A 21,470-nucleotide genomic window follows, 5' to 3' on the forward strand; every position below is an offset into this window, starting at 1 on the left:
GGCTTTTTCCATCTGCTGTGTGGATTACGGTGGAGGGGAAGTCCCAGAGAGTGAAAACTGCAGAGGAAGCCTGGGCGGCATTGCGAGCACTTGGATGTGATAACTTAGTAGCAGCTTCGCAACCGACCCCTACGGATCCAGAACCCCAGGGAGACTCGACATGGCAGGTGGTTGTAGGTCGAAGAAAAAAACCGCAGAAGGGGCAACTTGACATTTTCTATGATTCTTTTGGACCAGATAATTATGCTTCTTTTCCAGCGCAGTTTAATAGTGGACAGACCTGTTTCTCCCTAGCCCTTTGTTTTTCCCTTTCCCTTCTCTCCATTTCCACCTTTTTTCCTCCTTTAACCTTCTCCCATTCTCCTGTTCCTCCCCCACCCCTTTCCTGTTTTTTTTTTTCTTGTTTTAGGAGAAATTTTGTTGGGGACTATTCTTATGATGGGTTCTGTCTGTTTTGGGTGTTTGGGAGTTGGGTTGGTTGGGAGTGGGTGTGAGATATGAGTGTGTGAATGGAGTATGAATGTTTTGGGGTTTGAGAAGAGCTGGGAAATGGGATTTTGTTGGGCGGAGAATACCTTTTGGGGAGGGTATTGCTTCCTCAGGGGATGGCTGATCTGGGAAGGCAGCGATCAGCAGTTTCTAGGGGAGGGGAAGGTGGGGGAGATGGATTAAGGTTAGGGGAAACACTTTGCTGGGAGCAAAGCTTCTTTGTCATCTAGGGTTGGGGGATTTCGGGGGGAGGGAGAGTAGTGAGGCTCAGGTTGTGGTAGGGTCTTGGAATGTAAATGGGTTGAATAATCCGTGGAAGTGGAATGTGGTATTTAAGGAATTGGGGAGATTACCATAGGATGTCACTCTTTTACAAGAAACACTCCTACGCCTGAAAGATGTCCATGTGCGACAACGTCGTCCTTTTGGGGAGGTGGTGGTTCATCAGGGGAAGGAGAGTAAACAAACTGGAGTCGTCGCCATATTGATCCATCAGAGTTTTAGTTTAATTACACAGCAGACGTTTAAAGATTCAAGTGGCGATGCCTAGCCTTAAAGGGGGTGCGCCAGGGGAGGGAGTTGACATTAGTTAGCCTGTATGCCCCAAATGTGGGCCAGCCAGAATTTTTTCAGACACTCCTGGGGCAGGGGCTTATCTGAAAGTCAGCGGTAGCGGGGGCCGAAGCCAGAGTGAGGGGGCACATTATAGCCCCCCCCCCCGCCGCCGCCGCCATTTCCGACCCCCCCCTGCTGCCGTGGGTACCTTTGCTGGTGGGGGACCCCAACCCCCACCAGCCGAGGTCCGCTTCCTCCTGCCGCTGCGAGGTTTTTTAAGTTCTTCATCGGGATTCGTCCTCCGTCACTCTGTGCTGCTGTTCAAAGAAGCTGCTAGCTGAATGCAGTTTCGGACTGAGTTTGACGTCGATGCTGCACGTTGTATTTGCAGGACATCAGACTCATGTACAACGTGCAGCAGCGACGTCAGACTCAGTCCGAAAACTGCATTCAGCTAGCAGCTTCTTTGAACAGCAGCACAGAGTGACGGAGGACGAATCCCGATGAACTTAAAAAACCTCGCAGCGGCAGGAGGAAGCGGACCTCGGCTGGTGGGGGTTGGGGTCCCCCGCCAGCAAAGGTACCCATGGCGGCAGTAGGGGGGTCCAGGGCGAAATCTGCAGGGGCCCAGGCCCCTGTGGCCCCACGCAGATACGCCCCTGTCCTGGGGGAACTCCAAGGATTTGTGAGGGGTGAAGTGATTGTAGGTGGGGACTTTAATATACCATTCTAAAGGGGGGGGGGGGCAATACAGTAAATTGCCTTGTAAATCTTTGTTGGATTTTGTAAAGGGCTTGGAGGTGGTAGATTGTTGGCGTTTAATGCATGGTACACAGCATAATTATACGTTTTACTCACATGCAACCCAAATGTATACTCTTATAGATTTATTTATTTATTCAATCTTCTGTTCCACAATTATCCAAAAACAAGTTTCAGTTCAATGTGGCTTACAATTAGCAAAAGATTTACAGTATGCTATTCGATTACATTTGTTAAAGAACGTGAGTGATGTGTGAAATTAATCATAGGCTTTCTTAAATAGATACGTTTTTAGTTCTTTTCTGAACTTTAGATAGTTGTTGATGTTTTTTATGGCCTTGGGGATTGAATTCCATCATTTGGAACCCAGGTAGCTAAACCTACTCAAGAAATCTAGACTGCATCAACTTGACATTTCGTCCTTTAGATTGTAAGCTCCTCTGAGCAGGGACTGTCCTTCTTTTTTGATTTGTACAGCGCTGCGTAACCCTAGTAGCGCTCTAGAAATGTTAAGTAGTAGTAGTAGTAGTAGATGGATTTGTAGGTAGTGATGTTGCAGTTGGGTAGATGTAGTAGTAAGTAGCTCCTGGTTTCTGGGTTTGCATTCCTTGGTGATAATTCATTCAGGTCTAGCATGTAGTCGGGAGACATGCCAAATAGTATTTTAAAGATTAGGGTGCTAGTTTTAAAGAACATTCTAGCCTTAATTGGGAGCCAGTGTAGCACTACAAGCAGTGGAGTTGCTCTATCATATTTTGATTCCAGTAGTAGCCTGGGCCCAAGCACTTAATATGTGTTTCAAAAAGGGATTCAAAACATGGCCCAACCAAATAGCATTCCAGGATCCCTGCAGTATCCCATATAGGGGAATTTTCCCTAAATAATCATGTTCAATTTGCACAAAAGGTTTTAGCTGGTCTCAGGGTTCCCAGTCCCAAAGGTGACATAGCTGTGCTGCTATATAAGTAAGATCTTAAGTCTGGTAGCCCTAAACCTCCAAACTCCTTATGAACCATTAGCACCTGTCTATTTATTTGTGGCTTCCTAGCTTGCCAAATAAATTGGGATAACAAGCACTGCCACTGCCCCGGTGTCTTAAAATTAATGTATATCATCAATGACTGAAACAGATATAAAATTCTTGGCAAAACGTTTATTTTTAAAATTGCTACCCTACCAAGCCATGAGTAGGGCCCTCTGTGCCAATCCCTAAAACAGTGGTTCCCAAAACTGGTCCTGGAGGCACCCCAGCCAGTCAGGTTTTTAGGATATGCACAATTAATATTCTTGAGAGAGATTTGCATGCAGTAGAGGCAGTGGATGCAAATCTCTCTCATGAATACTCATTGTGAGTATCCTGAAATCCTGATTGGCTGGGGTGCCTCCAGGGCCAGGTTTGGGAACCACTGCCCTAAGATCTTTTTGTATCTGCTGCACCAAGAGGACATAATTAGCTGCAAAAAGTTGTTCAATCGACTGCGTAATTCTAACCCTAGGTTTTTAAGATGTCCCATCACCCACTTAAAGGGAAAATTAACCCTTAAAGTGTCAACTTCATGCTGATCCAAAGAGAGATTGAGTGCTTCTGTCTTGTCCATGTTTGTCTTAAACCCAGACACAGAGGCATATTGTTTCATCTCCTGGACAAGAACAAGTAAAGTAGTTAAAGATTGAGTGAGAGATAGAATAAAATCATCCACAAACAAGGAAATTTTATAAATACCTTTCCCTATGGTTATCCCCTCAATGTCCACAGGGTCTCGTATATGCTGAGCGAAGGGTTCTATGATGTGAGCAAACAACAGGGGCGACAAAGGACACCCCTGACGTGTCCCAGTCACCAGTGAAAAATTTGAAGTATACCCTCCAATAAGTTTTCTACAAGCCGTCGGGTTCGAGTACAGGGCAGGCAACCGGGAGCAAAAATCCTCACCAGTACCAAATTTACATAAAGAGGCAAACATAAAAGGCCAATGTACATAGTCAAAAGTCTTCTCATGGTCGGCTTCTAGAAACGTAGCTGGAATCTGTTAGTCTCACACTGACCAGACTATGTGGAGAATTCTCTTAACATTTTGCTGAACAACATAACGACCCCCACCTGATCAGAGTGAATAATCCCCAGCAACCAGGGTGCCAATCTGTTTGCTAAAAGTTTTGCCAGAATCTTTAAATGTACACTGCTACTACTACTACTACTACTATTTAGCATTTCTATAGCGCTACAAGGCATACGCAGCGCTGCACAAACATAGAAAAAAGACAGTCCCTGCTCAAAGAGCTTACAATCTAATAGACAAAAAATAAATAAAGTAAGCAAATCAAATCAATTAATGTGAATGGGAAGGAAGAGAGGAGGGTAGGTGGAGGCGAGTGGTTACAAGTGGTTACGAGTCAAAAGCAATGTTAAAGAGGTGGGCTTTCAGTCTAGATTTAAAGGTGGCCAAGGATGGGGCAAGACGTAGGGGCTCAGGAAGTTTATTCCAGGCGTAGGGTGCAGCGAGACAGAAGGCGCGAAGTCTGGAGTTGGCAGTAGTGGAGAAGGGAACAGATAAGAAGGATTTATCCATGGAGCGGAGTGCACGGGAAGGGGTGTAGGGAAGGACGAGTGTGGAGAGATACTGGGGAGCAGCAGAATGAGTACATTTATAGGTTAGTAGAAGAAGTTTGAACAGGATGCGAAAACGGATAGGGAGCCAGTGAAGGGTCTTGAGGAGAGGGGTAGTATGAGTAAAGCGACCCTGGCGGAAGATGAGACGGGCAGCAGAGTTTTGAACCGACTGGAGAGGGGAGAGGTGACTACGTGGGAAGCCAGCAAAAAGCAGATGGCAGTAGTCTAAACGAGAGGTGACAAGGGTGTGGATGAGGGTTTTGGTAGAGTGCTCAGAAAGAAAGGGGCGGATTTTACGGATGTTGTAAAGAAAGAAACGACAGGTCTTGGCAATCTACTGGATATGAGCAGAGAAGGAGAGAGAAGAGTCAAAGATGACCCCAAGGTTTCGAGCTGAGGAGACAGGGAGAATGAGAGAGCCATCAACACTGATCAAAGATATGGGACGGTAAGACTCACAGGCAGTGCTATCTCTCCCAGACTTGCACAATATCATTATACCTGCAGTGTTACTATTAGGGGCAATAGCCCCTCCATCATGTAAATAGTTATAATATTTTGTTAACACTGGGGTTAGGCAGGCCTTATAGAACTTGTAAAATGCATTGGAAAAGCCATCTATTCCTGGTGATTTGTCTGCAGGTAAGCCTTTAATAACTTCTACCACTTCCTGGGGTAAAACGTCATGGTCTATGGCTGATAAATCTTCTTCAGGAATAGAAGATGAGAGTAACTAGTGAGATAATTAAATTTTGCTGATGACACCAAGCTATTCAAAGTCATTAAATTGCGGAAGGATTGTGAAAAATTACAAAAGGACCTTATGAGACTGGGAGACTGGGTTTCTAAATGGCAGATGATGTTTAATGTGAGCAAGTGCAAAGTGATGCATGTGGGAAAGAGGAACCCGAATTATAGCTACGTCATGCAAGGAGTCACAGACCAAGAAAGGGATCTAGGTGTCGTCGTTGATGATACGTTGAAACCTTCTGCTCAGTGTGCTGCTGAGGCTAAGAAAGCAAATAGAATGTTAGATATTATTAGGAAAGAAGTGGAAAACAAAAATGAGGATGTTATAATGCCTTTGTATCGCACCATGGTGCGACCGCACCTCGAATATTGTGTTCAGTCTTGGTTGCCATATCTCAAAAAAGATATAGTGGAATTAGAAATGGTGCAGAGAAGGGTGACGAAAATGTTAAAGGGGATGGGACGACTTCCCTATGAGGAAAGGCTAAAGCGGCTAGGGTTCGTCAGCTTGGAGAAAAGGCGGCTGAGAGGAGATATGATAAAGGTCTATAAAATAATGAGTGGAATGGGTAGATGTGAAGCGTCTGTTTACACTTTCCATAAACACTAGGGGGCATGCGATGAAGCTACAATGTAGTAAATTTAAAACGAATCAGAGAAAATGTTTGTTCACTTAATGTGTAATTAAACTCTGGAATTCATTGCCAGAGAATGTGGTAAAGGTGGTTAGCTTAGCGGAGTTTAAAAAAGGTTTGGACGGCTTCCTAAAGGAAAAGTCCATAGACCATTTTTAATTGGACTTGGGGAAAATCTACTATTTCTGGGATAAGCAAGCTCTCCATGCAACCAAATTTGGTTGCCTCCATTTAGGCCACATTTTACTTGGTGTAAATCCTGACGCCTAAATTAGGTGCAGATCAGGTAGGTATACTCTATAATAATGTGCATAGACTGTAAAAGTGCCTATGCAATGCCCCCTTTTCACCTGTGCAACTTAGAATTTAGGTGCACCACGTTATAAGTGAGCTGTACACGTAAATATCAATTAATGCCAATTAATGCTGATAATTGCTTGTTAGCATCCAATTAACAGTGCTGATTAGCTAACTAACCAATTAAGTTATGTGCATTGTCATAGAATACACTTCGATTTCCATGTGGAAATTAAGGCGCCATATATAGAGTCCAGCGGTAAGTGTTTAATGATCTTTAGTAAAAGGCACCCTAAGGGGGGAAGTTATCAAGGTTTGATAAAAGGCCAGCTTTTATCACACTTTGATTTACCACATGATTCAGTAACCTCATATCACCTATGTATTGATATAAATGGTGGAGGAATGGCTTAGTGGTTAGAGCAGTGGTCTTGATGTCCAGAGATGCCCTGTTCAAGTCCCAGTGCTGCTGCTTGTGATTTTGAGCAAGTCAGTTAACCCATTAGTGCCCAATGTTTCCATATGGGAACAAATCAGTTTGTTCCCATATGGCTTATTATGGGAACATTGGGCACTAATGGGTTAACCCTCCATTGCATCCAGTACAAACCTAGATTGTGAGCTCTCCTGGAACAGACAAATATCTTGTGTATGTGAATGTAATTCACCTTGAGCTTCTACTGAAAAAGATGTGAGCAAAATCCAAATAAATAAAATAAAAAAGGCAAAACTAGGCACTCTTTGCCCAATTATCCTAGGCAACCTGTTATGTAACTACTTTAATGCAAGATAAGAAGATATTGTATAAATATATAGCATATGGATGCCATATCTAGTCTAATTTTTCCCATTGTTTTTTTAAATAATAAATTGTTTATTTCAGGCTTTCTTTTGAAGGTGAACTTTGTAAGTTATCTTCTTGATCATGACCAGTGTATTTCTATTGTTTAGATCATTTTCTAAGTACAAGAAGAACGCATTTGGAGGACTTTACATGCATATGTAATAAGTAAACCACAGTGTTTCATCTGTTTGCTGTCCATTAATGATATTCCAGTCAATACTGGGCCAACGGTGATCAGCATTTCTTTAAATGCTGACCACTGCCAGCTCATTTAGACCTGGATATTTAGTGTCAGGCTATATGCAGGTACCAGTAATGAATATCTCAATCAGTGGTGGCATTCAGAAGTTATGCGAGTACGTGCAATATTCAGTGCCACACCTGCATACCTGTATCCAACCAGCCAAAGTTAAGATTGCTTTTTTTGTGGTCCAGCATGCCCAGTTAGCACTGAATATTGCTAGTGTCTGCATAACTCCCAGCTCTGCCCCTTGACTGCCCCAGAACTAACTGGAGGTGGTTAGAGCCAATTTCAGTGACAGTATCCGGTTATGGCTCCTGGCCCACTCATCATAGTTCATCTTAAACCACACTGTATATCGACCCCCATTATCGTTATCTCATAGAAAATCTCATTGTGCTTCTTGTGCTCCCCAATCTCCATTAAAACTTGTGTAAATGTTTATGTGCTTCCTTTGTTGATCAGCTTTTTTGATATTTATTTTAACAGAAACAGAAACATAAAGAAGAAATGAAAATCCAAATGGCTTTGTCTGAGAAACAGGTATGGAATTTGTATTCTTTATTTCACTTACATAGAATAATTGTTTTGTGCTATGAAACAGATCATATATACCATGTTTGTATTACTTTACTTGTTTTTCTCTTTTAAACTTTTCTGAATAGATATCTACTTGCCTAATTTTTCAGTCATTTGTAGGTAAAGTGGTGTGGTAGTCATGTTAGTCCACTTTTAAAGGTAATAGAAATAAAACAAGACAAAGAAAAGGAAATAAGATGATTCCATTTTTATAGGATTAACTTAATATATTTTTTGATGAGCTTTCAAAGATAATCTCTCTTCTTCAGATCAATCATTTTTGAGACTATAAAGCTCCTGCAGCCCGTGACTGGCTCAAGAGGTTTATTGCTTTCTGAGCCAGCATTTGCTTTTGCTGCCTATCTTGTGGTCACTTTTGTGTTGTGAACCCATCAGATGTCAGGGTGCATGCCACAAGAATAGCCCCACTTCAGAAGGTACCTATTTTCCAGTTGGGTTTGTCTTGGTCTTTTTTGATCACGTCATCTGTTTGATTTTCTCTAAGTACTTTTCTAGGATCTCATTTCCATTTTCTGCTCCCTTTCTTCTCTTCCTCCCTTATTTGTTGCATTTGTATCCCACATTTTCCCACCCATCTGCAGGCTCAACGTGGCCCACATAGCACCGTTGGGCGTTTGCCCAGTTGGTTGATAACAAATACAAGGTTGTATAGTGGTCGAATGAGGTATGTGTGGAGGGTCGGAAGGGATCAAGGTTGTGCATTGTCCAGTGCGCTCATTAGGCATGCTATGCTTTGGGTGAAGGGTTTACGTAGGGTCATTAGGGTAGGCCTTTTTGAAGAGGTTACATATATCTCTTAACATTAATCCTTTTGCTACATCTTTTTTCTCAATTTTCATCTGCTTTTTTACTTAAATTTCATTCCTCCTTATTGTCCTCCATTGCAGAACTGCTGTATAGGAAGCATGATGGACCCCAAGAGTTGGTGTGAAAGAACAAATTTATTACAGAACTTGACACGGACCATGCTTCAGCAATATGCCTGTGTCAGGGTCTGCAATAAAAAAACATTTATATTTATTTATTTTAATTATTTGTAGCATTTGTATCCCACATTTTCCCACCAATTTGCAGGCTCAATGTGTCATTAGCCCTCGCTACGGCACTGGTGCACTGCACCCACAAAAAACTGCTCCAGGGACCTGCATACTGCTCTCAGGGAGCTGGGTATGACATTTCAGGCTGGCAAAAAAGTTTTGTTTTTTTTTGGGCTGGGAGGGGGTTGGTGACCACTGGAGGAGTAAGGGGAGGTGATCCCCGATTCCCTCCGGTGGTCATCTGGTCAATTGGGGCACTTTTTTGAGGCTTGGTCCTAAAAACAAATGGATCAAGTGAAGCCAGCGAAATGCTCGTCCGAGCCGGTCTTCTTTTTTCCATTATCGGCTGAAGCCGGCCATGTCTTAACAACGCCCCTGTCCCGCCTCCACCCCGCCTTCCATACCCTGTGGAAACGACCCTTGGCCGGCTCTGTGACAGAAAGCAGTTGGAACCGGCCAAAATCGGCTTTCGATTATACCGATTTCGCCGGCCATCTCCCGATTTGTGTCAGAAGATGGCCGGCGATCTCCTTCGAAAATAAGCAGGATAGGCACCTGGAGCCAGTCTCTGTAGTGAAAATGCTAATTTATTCATTAACACCTGCTCCAAAATTAATGCAAATGTTTTTGTGTGTATGTATAGATAAATAGATAGATACTCTACACATGCAATTATGTATTTTCTAAAATGAACATATACTGTACATTGCAAATCTACCACTGTTCTACCTAAACTATGTCTATGTATATTAATACATATAAGCATGCACTATCTTCTCACAATGTGGTAACTGCTTGTGCCATGCATTTTTATTAAAAAAAAAAAAGGTTTCTCCAAAACATTTATAAAATTATCAAGACATGGTTTTCCAACTCATAGTATTTATGGAGCCACTGACATATGTAAGTGGAAGATTTTGTAAGTCTGCATACCAAGGAGGAACTAGAACTATGGCCCAGGGGATATGCTTTTGAACATAGAAAAGTGAGCAGAATTCCTCCCTCAAACACATCCTCAGACTCAAGATCCTAAAAAGAAGTTAAACCAGAGTTAAAGCTTATGTAATACTGATGTGTAAAATGTCCAAGCTATACATGTAAAATACAGAATAAACATATTCCTTGAAGGCCTACCATGAAAACAGATCCTTTGAATCAGTGTTCTGCTATATATTCATATAAGATAAATATCAGCACTTTTTCTAAACTCACTACTTATATGTATATGCCAATTTATATATGTAAAACTGCCTTGGATATGTGCAAACAGCACTTGTGTTTTCTTAAACTGGTGTATTAGTGTTTTATACATTTTCTTTTTCAATATTTATTTTTTACCCATCTTAGAGCTTAGTCAGAGATGGTATATTAACAATGATAGATAAAATAAATAAATGTATGCCATAGTCTGTATTTACTACAATGATATTTTGTTACTAGCTACAGTAGAATCAAACATTATCTTCACCTAATAGAAAGAAACAAAAATAGTTAAGATGAATGCTGAGGTATATTCAGAGTCTACAAATCCATCACACCATTGAAAAGTATATATCCCACACCCTGACTTTGTTTTTTTTTTTTCAGACTTAGGGATCCTATTACTAAGCTGCAGTAAGCACTAGTGAATGCTTACCTCAGCTTAAAAGGGCTTCTGTGAGATGCACTGAGGTGTCCCGCAGTAATTTTGCAATGTGCGCACACTAACCATGCGCAAAATAATACATTTTATCTTTTCACAGAGGGGTGAGTATGGGGAGGACGGAGAATAGGCATTTCTGCACTAATCAGCATATCTGCATTACCACGTGTTAACTTGTTAGCACAGGATAAGTGCATGACCTCTCCCCTCTTAAAAAATAAGTATCGGCAAGTGCTTAAGCGCTAATTTTTGTTAAAAGCCACATGGTGATGGCAATATTAGCGCATGGCCATTAATCCAGAATATAGAAAATTGGCCATTTTCTTTCTGTGCTAAAAATGGCCTTAGCACACAGGAAAGACCCAGGTAAGGGTGCACTAAGGCCACTTTTTAACGCAGCTTTGTGAAAGGACCCCTTAGTAAGATAACTATTACATTCTCAATGAATGTTGTGTCCTGTCAACAGCTAAAACTATATTTGTCCACGTGAGTTCACTTTAGTCAAGAGGTCCGTTTACTAAAGTGCATTGAAAAATGGCCTGCGCTGGTGTAGACACGTGTATTGGATGCACGCAGGTCCATTTTTCAGCGCACCTGCAAAAAAGGCCTTTTTTGGGGCTGAAAATCGGCATGCGGCAAAATTAAAATTGGGACGCAACTATTTGGGTCTGAGACCTTACCGCCACCCCTAGACTTACCGGTAAGGTCTCACACATTAACCGGGTGGTAATGGTCTGCATACGTAGAATGACAATTACCACCCGGTTTCTGCCACGCGCCAGAAAATAAAAATTATTTTCTGGCATGCGTAGCAGGCACGCATAAAAATCAAAATTACCACCCGGACCACGCGGTAGCCGGGCGGTAACTCCGAATTGATGTGCTTGGGCGTGCTTAGGTGCCTACATGGCTTAGTAAAAGGGCCCCTAAGATAGTGGAAAAAAATAATCACTACCTTCAACACTGAAGTCTGATTTCTAGTTTATTTTTGTTAAAGATCAACTTCTATTAACCTCATATTTTTTTCATCTCCTGAAAACTTCAGCAACATCATGTTCTTAATAACATACAGCAGGAAAAGCTCAGGAGTAACTATCAAAATTCATGTATGAATCACCTTAATTGTTTTCAAGTTGTACTTGGTACAGGAGTCAATTAACCTCTCTTATTAATCATACTTATTTCTGAGAATCCTTGACATCTGGTGAGAACTACACACATGCTGTGATAAGCCAAACATGCAACTGTATCTGTAGAAATGACTGAAGTATTACCAGATAACTGCAATATATAAAATGTGTCACAAAGTAAAATCTATGTTGGTGCACCCATATAGTATTAATCCCTTTATTTCTGAGCCAGAATTTTCTTGTGCATGATATTTATCATTTACAACCAATATTTGCAGAACCCTCCACTTCAGACGCTCACATTATATTTACAAGATTTGTTTATTTTTGCTATAAATATAATGTGGGCTTGAAAAGTAGAGGGATTTGTTTATTTTTGTTTTAAATGCACATTTTTCTGTTTCCTTTGGACTTTCTCTGTCAAATGTTTTTACAGCAAATAGTTAAAATTGGGTTTAATGAGGAAGTAACAAGTGCAGATAACTCGAACTAATCTTTAGTGAAAGACCCCCATAAATACTTATTTATTACTTACAAGTATTTTGTATTGGGCCCTTTTACTAAACCACACTAAGCACTTAACATGCTGCAATTTACCACATGGCAACTGCTAGTTTAGAACTGTGTTAAAAAGCTTTGCAGTAAATTAACAGATACCGCACGATAAAACTGCACATTATGTGGTGAATTCTATAAATGGTGTTTAAAAATGGGTGCTGGAAAAGTTTGGAACCCTTTATAAAATAGCATTTAGCGCCAGTTTCTGTGCAGAACATTGGGTGCCAGACTTACATTTGTTGAAACCTGGTGTAAATCCTGGCACCCAAGTTGGGCTCAGAGACCCATTATCTTATAACACTGGGTGCAACTTTTTGTAACACCCATGACCTTCCTGTACCCCTCCCATGGCCACGCGCCCTTTTGGGTTGTGTGCTATGGGATTTAGGCACCCAGTGTTATAGAATAGCGCATAGCCAGATGCGCATGCAAATCCTAATTGGTGCCAGTTAACATCAGTAATTGGTTGCTAGCATCCATTGATGGTTAACAGCTCATTAGCCAATTAAGTTGCACGTGCATCTTAGCAGTGTGCTCAAATCTGGACACCATATATAGAATCTGGAGGTAAGTGCTTTTTATGTCAGGGGCATGGCATGGACAGAGATTGGGCATGGCAAGCATCTACCGTGCATTAACTAATATGGAGTTAAGACTGGAGCACTTATCGCTCTCTAAATAGGATGCACTAAGTGCGTACATGTTAACCAGGAGCAGGTACTATATATTAATGTGAGTGTTAACGCACAATCTGTAATGGAAAATACAGTAAGTGTTGCATTGTATTTGCAGCTACCTCACAGTAAAGTCCTACATTAAGTGGCAATACCTGTAGATTTTACCATAGTTTAGTAGAAGGGCCCCAATGTTAGGAAAATAATAATTAAACCCTAATGTATTAATTTATTAGTAAGCTTATCTTTATTACCTGAATTTAGTAGTGCTGTGTTCAGAAGGTGAGATTCTTTCAAGTTCATATAGCAAAGAGTTGTCACAGAGGGGATAATATTAAAAGGAGCCACCGAGTTTTTAAGTGCCAATAACACATGTAACCGGCAGTACTTTAGTCATCTACAGTATGTACTGACACACATACATGAACTATTTTTTTAATACAAATTTTTACCTATATTTCTAAGATAATGAACTCTTGTCACAGAAACTACAGAGCTATTTCAAAAGTCACAGTGAAAAAGAAAAGAAAATTAACATTTATACACAATAAAATCCATAGCCCTGTACTACAAGTCCACTAATTAGGCAGGGTTGGGGGGGGGGGGGGGGGAATTCACAATTGAAGGGCTTATTTCCAAAACCTGCTAAGTTCATTTTTGGCAAAACAAAATGAGCTATAGTTTTGTATAGACGTATGATATTGTTATCTACCAGTGTAATTAATTGTTGAGATCAAAAGTTTGTCCTTCACCTTGCTCCAAGTTAAAACAAGATTTGTTTCCAAAATCAGCTTATATGTTAACATTAAAAATTGATTTTTCTGTGATGCATGCAACTAAAATGGACTTATCCGGGTTTTGGAAATAAGCCCTTAAAACATTTTTTTTAGATAAACAAGAAACGAAAGGAAACAATATTCCAAATATAATTACATCTATGGAGTGGAAGTTTACAACAGAGAAACTGGTCTGGGTAGTGCCACAGGTAATTTAGAACAGTGTTTCCCAAGGCCAGTCCTGGAGTACCCCTTGCCAGTCAGGTTTTCAGGATATCCACAGTGAATATGCATGAACTTGATTTGCATACACTGCCTCCGTTATATTCACATCTCTTTCATGCATATTCATTTTGGATATCCTGAAAACCTGACTGGCAAGGGGTACTGCAGGACCGGACTTGGGAAATACTGATGTAGAATTCAAAAATGCCTTCAAATGGTCAGGATCAAATAAACTATTCTTGAGGGTATTCCATTTAATTACTCATTTGCAGGGAAAGTTTAACCAAAATAAAGCCCCCAATTGCTGTACCCATGGCCTTAATTCTAGAAAAAAAATCAGGGAATATTCTAACTTTACATTTTAAGAAAACAGAATCTCTGTGGTGAAGAGAAACTCTGAAGACCCAGTGCGGTCCAGATCAAGCACAAATTTCACTATTAAAGTAGCTGGTTTTACCCTGCAATTTCATTATCTAAAGTCTGAATAAGATTCAGTACATCAAATGATGCATCTCTCTTTGTAGAACCTGGTGGAATCTGGTCCAGTTGCTTTTCAGCAAATGATGGTACATAATAAATTTGTGAAACTGGGAGGTAAGACTGTCTGGAATCTTTAAGATCTCAAAAAGATATCTCTTAAATGTTATCAAAAGTTCTACTGCTTCCACCAAGCCAACTTTATCCAAGTTCTCAATCGGTTTATGAAGCTGTATATTATCTTTAACCAAAACAGAATGTCTATCTGGAACTTCCTTAAAGTTTTTCTCCAAAGCACTAATATTTTGCCTCCAAGTGAAAGCTTTTCTGTTCATTCATTAATTTGTTTAACTGTAGTTGCCAGTTTTGGCTCATATACAGATCTCACCTCACTATTGAAACCATTGCCGAATCCATAACAACCCACCTCGAAATAGCCTCAATCAGAATCCACCACAATACCCTACTCGACCACCTAAACTGTGTCCTGTTTTACAGACCACCATGCAGCTGAAATGAAAGCCAAGCAGACTTCATGGACTTCGTTTCAAACACATGTGTATCTAACTCAAATATACTACTACTGAGAGACATTAACCTCCACCTAGAAGACCCAAACTCTATCATTGCACGAGACTGTAAGGACTTTCTTCACTTATGCGATCTAACATGGCCGCACATGCAAACAACCCACACGAAGGGCCATACACTTGACCTCATCTCATACAAATTATCCACTGACCAGAACCTAATCATAACACAAACCAGATGGACAGAAACACCATGGACCGACACTATAAATTAAACCTATCCCTAAAATGGCAGAACAAAGGTTCTCTCCACACAAGAGAACACACAAACCACACCACTAGAGGCCAAATAGACCCGGATACTTTCTGGCAACAGATATACAATAACGACTGGACAACACAACGGACTCCATTCACTATCTATCAGCTTGGGACAAAAGATGCAGACACATTCTAGATGCAATAGCACCCCTACAAACAAGAACCTCACACAGACACAACTCGATACCGTGGTTCAACGAAGAATTGAAAAAATTAAAAACACAATCTAGGAGACTAGAACGCGCATGGAAAAAATAAAAGATGAACACACACTCAACGCATGGAAACAGATACAAAGAAAATAAAAATATGCAATAAGACAGAGCAAAAGGTCATACTACAAAACCAAAATTGGGCCAGACTACAACAACACGAAGAAACTATACCATCTCGTGAACAAATTACTAGACATAACACTGGTCACCACAACCAACACTGACATCCCATCTGTAGACAAACTTGCTAAATATTTCAACGAAAAAATTATAAATCTACGCAAAACCCTACCTCTGGACAACACGGACATAGAAATTTTAATTAATGGGCTCGACCCCACCCCTGGTGAATACCCGGTGGACTGATTATGGTCAAACTTTGCTCTCCTCAGCGCTGACATAGTTACTCAGGCGATTAAAAAATGCTCCAAAAGCCACTGTCAATTGGACACCTGCCCCAGCTACCTAATACAATCTGCCACCCACCACTTCATAACAGATCTTACATCCCACCTGAATTTCATGCTTCAGCGAGGTATTTTCCCTAAAGAAAAAGGCAACATCCTGCTCACCCCAATAACAAAGGACACCAATAAAAAAACAAATGACATCATCAACTACCGCCCAGTAGCATCTATCCCATTAGTAGTCAAACTTATGGAAGGACTGGTGACCAAACAACTCAATGACTACATAAATAAATTCACTATACTACATGAGTCACAATCAGGATTCCAACCCCAACATAGCACCGAAACAGTACTACTCACTCTCCTATCCAAATTCAAGCAGGAGATAGCAATAGGCAAAAGCATTCTCCTCCTTCAATTTGACATGTCCAGTGCGTTCGACATGGTTAACCATAACATATTGCTAAGACCCCTAGATTATTTCAGAATTAGTGGTAACACTCTCAACTGGATTGGCTTTCTAACCACCAGAACATACCAAGTGAAATCAAACACCAACATGTCATCACCCTGGAAACCAGACTGTGGAGTGCCACAAGGATCACCACTATCACCGATCCTCTTCAACCTCATGATGGTCCCACTAGCCAAAGCCTTATCCACACAAGGCCTTAATCCATTCATTTACGCTGATGACGTCACACTGTACATCCCCTACAAACATGATTTAGCAGAAATCACCAATATAATCAAGCTCAGCTTCAACATCATGAACACTTGGGCAAACGCATTCCAATTAAAACTCAATACAGAAAAAACACACTGTCTCATCATCTCATCCCAATACAATACAACACATACAAACCAACAAACATTAACACCCCAGGATATACCCTCCCAATTTCAGGCAGCCTGAAAATTCTCGGAGTAACAATCAGCCGAAACCTCCAACTAGAGACCCAAGCTAAAGTCATTATAAAGAAAATGTTTCTCTCAATGTGGAAACTAAAACGTGTGAAACCTTTCTTCCCGAGGGAAATATTTCGCAACCTGGTACAGTCAATGGTACTAAGCCATGCAGACTATTACAACGGAATCTATGCAGGATGCAAAGAACAAATCATAAAGAAATTTCAAACCACCCAAAACACAGCAGCAAGGCTTATATTCGGAAAAACACATTTTGACAGCGCAAAACCACTCCAAGAAAAACTACACTGGCTTCCAATCAAGTAACGTATCGCATTCAAAATCTGCACGACAGTTCACAAAATCATCTACGGCGAGGCACCGGAATACATGACAGACCTCATCGACCTACTACTCAGAAACACCATAAAATCAGCACGATCATACCTAGACCTCAACTACACAAACAGCAAAGGACGCAAATACAAATCCACCTATGCATCCAGCTTTTCCTACCTGAGCGCACTACTGTGGAATGCCCTACCAAAAGCAGTAAAAACCATACTCGACCACCTGAATTTTCGAAAAGCACTAAAAACAAAACTGTTCAGAAGGGCATACCCCACCGACCCAACATAAAAAACCTAGACATTTGCGACACAACGTAATCAAAGATTATCAACGGGCATATCCTTATTCTTCCTTCCCTTACTAAGTTCTCCCCAATTGTCTTTACCATACATGTATCTCACTCTACCATAATATCACCTTGATATTACTCGCAACCAGCGACGTAGCGAGGCCGGCTGATACCTGGGGCGGGTCACCGCTGCACACCCCCCCCCCCCGGGTGCAGCATGGCGCACCCCCCCTCGGCACGCGCAACCCCCACCCCGGAGTGCATCTTTACCGCTGGCACTCCGCTCCGCCGAGTGCACGTCGTCTCTGGGAGCTGCGTCGGCTCCGTTGGTTCCCTGCTTTCTCTGCCCCGGAAGTAACCTCTTCCGGGGCAGAGAGAGCAGGTAACCAGCGGCGCCGACACCCCCCCAGCGCGTGCACCCGGGGCGGACCGCCCCACCGCCCCCCCTTCCTACGCCACTGCTCGCAACTTGTAATTGTTACACCGGAATCAGTTAACGCCGATCACGGTACCATGTAAGCCACAATGAGCCTGCAAAAAGGTAGGAAAATGTGGGATACAAATGCAACAAATAAATGAATAAATAAATAAATAAAATATCTGTCTCCAGCAGAAAACCTTCTCATCTTCAAGAAGGGAGTGCTCAATCTCCAACTCTTTAGGCTCACCAGCTGTAGGGTCTTTATTTGGGTCTCCCTTTATAGTTAGGTGAGTCCGTGATCATCAGAAATCAAGCAGCTTTTATTCCTGTAAAGTCCTGTGGTAAACAGATATTTCCCCTCCCTGCCACCTTCTGGGGCCTAACAAGGTCCTTTTCTTCCTTCCCAGGTCTTATTAGCAAGCAGTGTCCACTGTTCACCTGCCTATGAAAATCATATGCTAATATCTCTCCTAGTTCAGTTGCTGGGTATTCTTCTCTTGCTCCCAGCACTCAGGGAATTGTATGAATAAAATCCAGAAGGGTTAGAGAGAGTCCCCCCCACCCACTTTCTATGTAGCCTTCCCTGACCAGCTACTACCTCCCATGCAGGGTCCCAATGTCTTCGCCCTACTGTGTGAGTGGCCCATGGGACTACTCTCATACCCAAATTGTCCTTCTATAATGCCTAGTTCTGGTATATCTCTGTGGTGGGGGTCCTTACCTTCCCGTGATGGGAGATAAACCCTATCACATACCTTCCACCCCTCCTTTTAAGGACTTTGTTTTACCTTGGACCTGCCGTTTTCTGGGTGAACTCCACCTCCTGGGATAGGTAATTGGAGTTAGCATGATCTTTCCCTACCCAATGCTTCACCATAAAATCATAGGCCTGGAGGGCTAAATTGTTATTTTGCATTAGGCCTAATTGTTTTAGTGGAGCATAGTCTGTTATTAAGGTAAAATATCTCCCTAAGAGATAATATCTTAGGGTCTCCATGGCCCATTTTACCGCCAAACACTCTTTCTTGCTGGTTGAATATCGCTGCTCGGTCTCTGTCAGCTTCCTAATGAGATATAAAATAGGGTGCTCCTCCTATCCCTTGGCATAGCACTGTGCCTAAGCCTACCCCTGAGGCATCAGTTTGTAAAATGAATTCTTGGTGGACGTCTACGTTCTTTAAAACTGGCTCCTTACATAGGGCCTCTTTTAACTGAATAAAGGCATGATCTAATATCCAGTCCCACTTTAATTATTGGGCTGGGATTTCCATAACAATGCCATGAGGTCAGCAGCTAACTCTGCAAAGTTAGGGATAAACTTCTAATAATATCCTATCAGGCATAAAAATGCGGTCTTTACCTTTTGGGTTGCCTCTACCTTTGAGGGCATAGGTTTGACCCAACCTCCCACTACATGATTCTCTAAATAATGGACCTCTTTTTGACCCAGGGCACATTTCTTTGGTTTAGTGGTAAGCTCTGCTCGCCTAAGTAATTCATAGACAGTGACTAACTGTTTTAAATGTTCCTCCCAGCTACTGGAAAAGATGACTACATCATCCAAGTAAGCCCTAGCATATGCTTGATGCGTTCTCAGTATAATTCTTTATAATGTAGCAAGAGCTTCATGGAGCCCAAAGGAAAGTAACTTAAAATGATGCAGGCCTTGATGGGTGATAAACACATTCTTTTCTTTGAACTTTTCTTCTAAGGGAATCTGCCAGTACCCTTCTGTAAGGTCAAAAACTGAGGCCCCTCCCCCCTGCTGTTCTACTAAATCGTCTACCTGGGACATGGGATAGGTGTCAAATTGGGATACACACATAACACCCCAAAAGTCCACATAAAAGTGGGTGGGTCCATCTGGTTTGGGGACCAAGACAATGGGGCTAGCCCATTCACTAGTTGACTCTTCAATTATCCCCAACCTCAACATTTCAGCTACCTCCTGTTCCACCTCTCTCTTTTTGGCCTCGGGGAGTCAGTAAGGTTTTTGCCTAATCTCTTTTCTTGGTATTGCTTCTATCTGATGAGTCTCTATGTGGGTATGACCCAACAATGGGGAGAATACATCCTGGAATAGATATATTAATGCCCAGATCTATAGTTTCTGTTGAGGGTTTAAAGATTCCCTGATTATAGCGTAGTGGAGTGTTCATCCAGTCCCAATTTCCATCTTCTTCCTCCACTACTTTTCCAACTAGTCCTTTTTCGAAACAGAGTTTTAAAAGGTTTACATGATATACCTGTGGTTTCCCCCACCCCTGGTTGACTTCATAGGTCACTGGGCCTAATCCTTGGGTCACTACAAAAGGGCCTTTCCATTTAGCCAATAGCTTATTATCTGAGGTAGGTAACAATACTAATACTCTGTCCTTGGGTTGAAACCCCCTTCTCTCTAGCCCTTTGATCATAATATGCCTTCTGTTGTTCTTGGGCCTGTTCTAGATTTCCCCTGGCAGCTTCCCCTATCTTCATTAACTTCTTTTTTAGTTTTTGAACATCTTCAGGGACTGAGGTCATCTTTCTTTCTTTCCCCACCTAAACTTCTTTTACTGCTTCTATCAATTTCTTGGTTGCTGCCCAAACATGAGTTCAAAGGGGGAAAATCCTAAGTATGCTTGGGTGACTTCTTAGTAAGCAAATACGATATAGGAAATAGCCATATCCCAGTCATTAATGGCTTCTCCTACACATTTCTTTACCATACAAATCGGACTCTGATTAAATCGTTTGGGGTGGTAATCTGCAGCTTTCATATGTTTTATTCTAAACAGTTTAAATACCCCCTCTAGGGTACAGGACAGGAAATTGGTCCACTTGTCTGTCAAGACTTCTCAAGGGAATCCTACATGGCAAAAGATCACGTAATTCTTGGGCTATACCTTTGGCCATAGTTTTCCTCATTGGCATCACCCAGGGATATCTAGTGGTGCAATACATCATGACCAAAATGTATTGATATCTACCAGAGCTTCGGTTCAAGGGTCCCACCATATCTATATCTACCTTGTCTAGGGGTTTCTCAATAACGGGTAAAGGAATTAAAGGAATCCTTTCAGGCACCTTCTGGGGCACTTTTTGACACTCCTGGCATGAGAGGCAGTATTCTCTGACATCCTTATATATACTTGGCCAAATAAAACAAGCAAAAAGCCTGTCTAGGGTCACTGCCTCTACCAAGTGTTCTGCTAATGAATGTGCAGATGTCAATAGGAGTATCCTAAATATTTCAGGGACCACCCAGTATAAAATATTGTTTATTTTCTTATAAATCAGATATATGCATTCCTTCTTTGCCTGGGAATCTTCTGCTTTCTCCCAGTACACTTGGAGTGAGGGTTCCTTCTCTGTTTCAGGGGAAACTTGTGGAATTTATTCATTACCTCTTCTCTAACTGCTTTTACCCACCCTGAGGGAACCAGCCCCTTTCACTTATCCAATCTCTATAGGACTTTTGGTTTCCTAGCCTTCCCTGGGTCCCATTGGTCTGCAAATGGAAATATGTCTCCTAGCTGGAACTTTTCAGGGGGGTAGTCCTTTGCTTGGATGGATACCCAACCCTCCTTAGGGGTTAATGCCTCCTGCATACCCACCCAATCCTGACCTATTATTAAAGGGAAGGGTAGCCTCTCTACTACTGCTACTTTAAAAAGGGTTTGCATTTTCCCCTTCAAGGTTATTACATTTTTTATGGTGGACTCCTCTTTGATGCCCCCAT

General features: G+C 41.7%; 1 protein-coding gene across 1 annotated transcript in view; it reads left to right on the forward strand.

Annotated features, from left to right (window-relative positions):
* C1H10orf67 (chromosome 1 C10orf67 homolog) overlaps nucleotides 1–21,470 on the forward strand; it is a 206,763-nt gene that overhangs the window by 66,020 nt on the left and 119,273 nt on the right. Inside the window, exons 4-5 of the mRNA XM_030201660.1 lie at nucleotides 3,422–3,460; nucleotides 7,674–7,727. Coding sequence (XP_030057520.1) covers nucleotides 3,422–3,460; nucleotides 7,674–7,727 — 93 coding nt within the window. The remainder of the gene's footprint in view (nucleotides 1–3,421; nucleotides 3,461–7,673; nucleotides 7,728–21,470) is intronic.

This window comes from Microcaecilia unicolor, chromosome 1 (genome assembly GCF_901765095.1).
Source record: "Microcaecilia unicolor chromosome 1, aMicUni1.1, whole genome shotgun sequence".
In the NCBI taxonomy this organism is placed as follows: domain Eukaryota; kingdom Metazoa; phylum Chordata; class Amphibia; order Gymnophiona; family Siphonopidae; genus Microcaecilia; species Microcaecilia unicolor.